This window comes from Nelumbo nucifera, chromosome 4, assembly GCF_055504915.1.
Source record: "Nelumbo nucifera cultivar China Antique chromosome 4, China Antique-T2T, whole genome shotgun sequence".
NCBI lineage: Eukaryota > Viridiplantae > Streptophyta > Magnoliopsida > Proteales > Nelumbonaceae > Nelumbo > Nelumbo nucifera.
This window is the reverse complement of record NC_142652.1, coordinates 4,048,616-4,052,807: the sequence shown is the minus strand read 5'-3', so window position 1 is coordinate 4,052,807 and position 4,192 is coordinate 4,048,616. Positions and strand designations below refer to the sequence as shown.

General features: G+C 39.4%; 1 protein-coding gene across 2 annotated transcripts; it reads left to right on the top strand.

Moving 5' to 3' along the window:
- Positions 1-1,144: 1,144 nt before the first annotated feature.
- On the top strand, positions 1,145-3,798 carry LOC104591785 (omega-hydroxypalmitate O-feruloyl transferase-like). 2 transcript variants are annotated; one of them, XM_010250807.2, is made up of 3 exons: positions 1,145-1,276; positions 1,440-1,911; positions 2,526-3,798. In XM_010250807.2, the coding sequence occupies exons 2-3, from the start codon at positions 1,471-1,473 to the stop codon at positions 3,381-3,383; spliced, it is 1,299 nt and encodes a 432-aa protein (XP_010249109.1). In that variant the 5' UTR covers positions 1,145-1,276; positions 1,440-1,470; the 3' UTR covers positions 3,384-3,798. The 2 variants fall into 2 exon arrangements, with proteins under 2 accessions (XP_010249109.1, XP_010249110.1); XM_010250808.3 differs by having other exon boundaries at positions 1,230-1,366.
- The last annotated feature ends 394 nt before the right edge of the window (positions 3,799-4,192 follow it).

Below are 4,192 nucleotides of genomic sequence, written 5' to 3'. Positions count from 1 at the left end.
AAAAGAGAGACCAGATCTAGTAAATACAACAAAGTAAGCACGTTAAATGAAAATTTGGTAAATATTTTGACAACTGTCAAAAGTGGGTATTAATCTTTTTTAAAGATAGACTGAGGGTATTTCTAAGTAGATCTGTTCATGGGCAGGGCTAGGGCTTAGCTTTTGTCAAAATTCTAATGGGCCTGGCCTGAAGCCCAAGCCCAAGACAGTGTAAAATTGGGCCCAAAACCCAGCCCGTGAACAGGTCTGTTTCTAAGTATTCATTTAACATATTTACAACATTGTGATTACCTGACCCGAATTGCAAAACAAGGGCAGGCCAGACATGAACAGCCTGAAATACTGTTATATATACCCTGTGAAGGAAAAACTTTAGCTGTTGGGGGCCAACAGCCTATACTATTGAGAGGATTTCTGGAAATGTCACATTACCACGATAATAGGTAAATTAGTAATTACATATTAATTTAATTTAACTAAAAACTAAAGCATGGGCGTGAATAGATGAACTGCCTATAACGTGCAGCACCAACAGCCAAAATTAACCCCTCTGTGGAAACCCAGCCTGGACATGATCATCCCTAATTAATTAAAAACCTTCTTGACCTACACGCGATTGAAATTTAACTTTGAAGCAATTCGAAAACTTAAAACGCTAATGCTGTGAGCCTTATGGCGTTGAATTTCTGATCGAATTTGAGGCAAATTAACAAACAATATAAATAAACGGCAGCTATACGCCTATACCATTGCCATTGCCATTGCCAACAAACATTATAATTAGGTGAGCTGCATAACTACGCCGTATAGGTATATAGCACCAACTGCCACGCTCTCGCATTGTGGATTGCATCAGATTTATAGTTTAATATTTATCGTCTCCAACTCTAACCAAGATTTGGGATGCCAACCACACCAACCAAACCCCACATTCTCTCCCTCTCCCTCATACAACTCTGATAGGTGATATGTTTGGTTACACGGCAAGTAACCAACCCCAACCCACATGATGAAATGCTAGAAATTAAAATGAGGAGATACCCCACTCTTGTTACCAATCAGGTTCGAACACCTGCCCCTTCACTTTCTCTCATTGGTCATTCCCAATCAGGTTGACTGAGTTTTAGACTTCTCTCTCTTCGTCCCCCGCGCTCTCTCCAGTCTCCACCACCATAAGAAAGAATATTAAAAAAAAGAAGAAGAAAGTCCTTATAATTCCCTCTGGCCTTTACATGAAGAACCAGAGCTATCCCAGCTTCTTTAACTGGCACTGCAGGTACTTCTACTTCAGTGGAACCGTTATTACTAAATTTGTTCACTTTTCCATGCATCAACTCTCAGCTCGTTAATCTGCTTCTGTTACAGCGTACGTTTGAATGCGTTGGTATACTTGCATTTTTGATAATTCTTTCTACATTGCTGCTTTTCTCGATTGCCAGGTTTACCAGAGAGCTTGAATAGTCTTTTGCAATGGCCGAATCCAACGGGAAAGCCTTTGAGCTTAATGTAAAGCAAGGGGAACCAACTCTTGTTCCTCCCGTGGAGGAAACACAGAAGGGCCTCTACTTTCTCTCGAACCTTGACCAAAACATTGCAGTGATTGTTCGAACCATTTACTGCTTCAAGTCGGAGGAGATGGGGAATGAGAGAGCCGCAAACATCATTAAGGAGGCCTTGGCAAAAGTTCTCGTCCATTACTATCCACTTGCCGGGCGGCTCACGATTAGCTCAGAGGGAAAGCTGATTGTGGATTGCACAGGGGATGGTGCTATTTTTGTCGAGGCGGAGGCAAACTGCACGCTGGAAGATATTGGGGACACAACAAAACCTGACCCGGTGACTCTTGGAAAGTTGGTTTATGACATTCCAGGTGCAAAAAACATACTAGAGATACCTCCACTGGTCGCTCAGGTTCGTCATCTCAGAGCATCCCTTTATTGCAGCATTGAAATTTTATTCAAGCTTTCTTTACCAATCTAATTCATGTATATGATGAAGGTAAAACATGCTTTCCGGAGCAAAATTTACGAAGTACACATACCTAACCATGCAAACAGGGCTTAACCTCGTCACATTTCTTCTGGATTCTTTCTCGGCCATTTTCTTTAATTTGTAACCCTATACAACTTTAATTTTTAAGGAGAAAACAAAAAAATACTGTGATATTAGATAAATCTAGAATTTATAAGAAACAAATCATTCCCTGGTATATTCTCCTCTGTTTCTTGACTAGATGTTTCGTTCAAATTTGAGGTCATCATCACAGGAGATGTTATTAGGAATTTCTTTCTTCACTCTTCTTTCTTCTGTTAGACAGATTAGCATTGCTAATTCTTGTCAGATTTTACATCCTTTTGGAGGTCCTGAAAACAAATTAAGCTTTTGTTCTAAAATGGATATATGTTTTATATACCGGAGTAAAATGCTTTCATTATCAGATTAATCCAGAGGAATTATAATTCAGACCTTTCCTTGAACATCCTTTTCTAATTAAGAGACATCTGTTTTCCACATATATGTTCCAGGTAACCACCTTCAAGTGTGGAGGATTTGTTCTTGGCTTGGGCATTAACCACTGTATGTTTGATGGGCTTGGTGCTATGGAGTTTATAAACGCATGGGGTGAAACTGCCAGAGGCTTGCCACTAAAAGTTCCACCATTTTTAGATAGAAGTATACTCAAAAGCCGAAATCCACCAAAGATAGATTTTTTCCACCATGAATTCGCAGAGATAGAAGACATATCCAACACTTCCAAGCTTTACGAAGAGAAAATGCTCTACAGGTCCTTCTGCTTTGATCCTGAGAAGCTCCAACAAATCAAGATGAAAGCGATGCAGGATGGGGTTCTCGAGAAGTGCACTACTTTCGAAGCCCTCTCTGCATTTGTGTGGAGAGCTCGAACTCAATCATTAAGGATGGAGCCAGATCAAAAGACGAAGCTCCTCTTCGCTGTTGATGGGCGCTCCAGATTTGATCCACCACTGCCAAAAGGCTACTTTGGAAATGGGATTGTATTAACAAATTCTCTGTGCAGTGCAGGTGAGCTGCTGGAGAACCCGCTGTCGTTTACAGTTGAGTTAGTTCAGAAGGCTGTTAAGATGGTTACAGATGGGTACATGAGATCAGCCATAGATTATTTCGAAGTAACAAGAGAGAGGCCTTCTCTGGCTGCAACGCTTCTTATAACTACTTGGTCTAGGTTATCTTTCCACACTACAGATTTTGGATGGGGAGAGCCTCTTCTATCAGGGCCTGTTGCACTGCCTGAGAAGGAAGTGATCTTGTTCCTATCTCATGGGAAAGAGAGGAAAAGCATAAATGTTCTTCTGGGTCTACCAGCTTCTGCCATGAAGATGTTCGAAGAACTTGTGCAAATCTAGAAGTAAAGGAGTCTATATGATGGTGTTATATTGTTTGACAATTCTTTCTAGTTTTTCCTTTGTTGAAGCATTTGTGATTTGTCCTAGGCTAGGCCAGAATAAAATAATGGAATTCCCAAGGTCTATGCGCACTTTATGCGGCAGAAAACGTCTGAGGAGAAGAGAAATTTCTAGTCAAGACTCAAAGAGGTAAACGTGAATTCTCAGAGAGGAATTAAGTCAACAAAAGGGAAACAGCTGCCAAAGTGCAAATTCAAGTTTACTGTTTTCTCTATCACTGTGAAAGCTTAACAAAACAAAGTCTCAGGTCCTATTTATTTTAGATTTTCATACACTGTCATCTTCTATTGTATTGGCAAATGTATTGTGTGTATCTAGTTTAATAACATACAAGGTCTACTCATTTCCAATTATCGATCCCATTCTTATTTATTGACTAAACTGTAATCCTAGCGTCGGAATGGGTATTTGGTGCTATGCATCATTTTCCCCCAAATGCTGGTTGAGGGATTTGATTCTGGGTCAACGCTGGAACAAATCAGCTAACATACCAATTACCAATCCACATTTAAATTAATTTGCATCTAAAAATAAAAATAAGCAAATTAAGCTAACATCCATGGTCAAAATCTCCATGCAAATAACTAAAAATTTTATGCTTCATTACACATAACATTAGACCACGAGGGGTAAAGCGTGTTTTTAAAACTAGGAGTTATAAGATTTTTTTACTCTTTATGCTCCATTTGGAATTTGGAAAGAGTACAATTACAAATATATACATTACAAATAGATAGAAATAATACAAA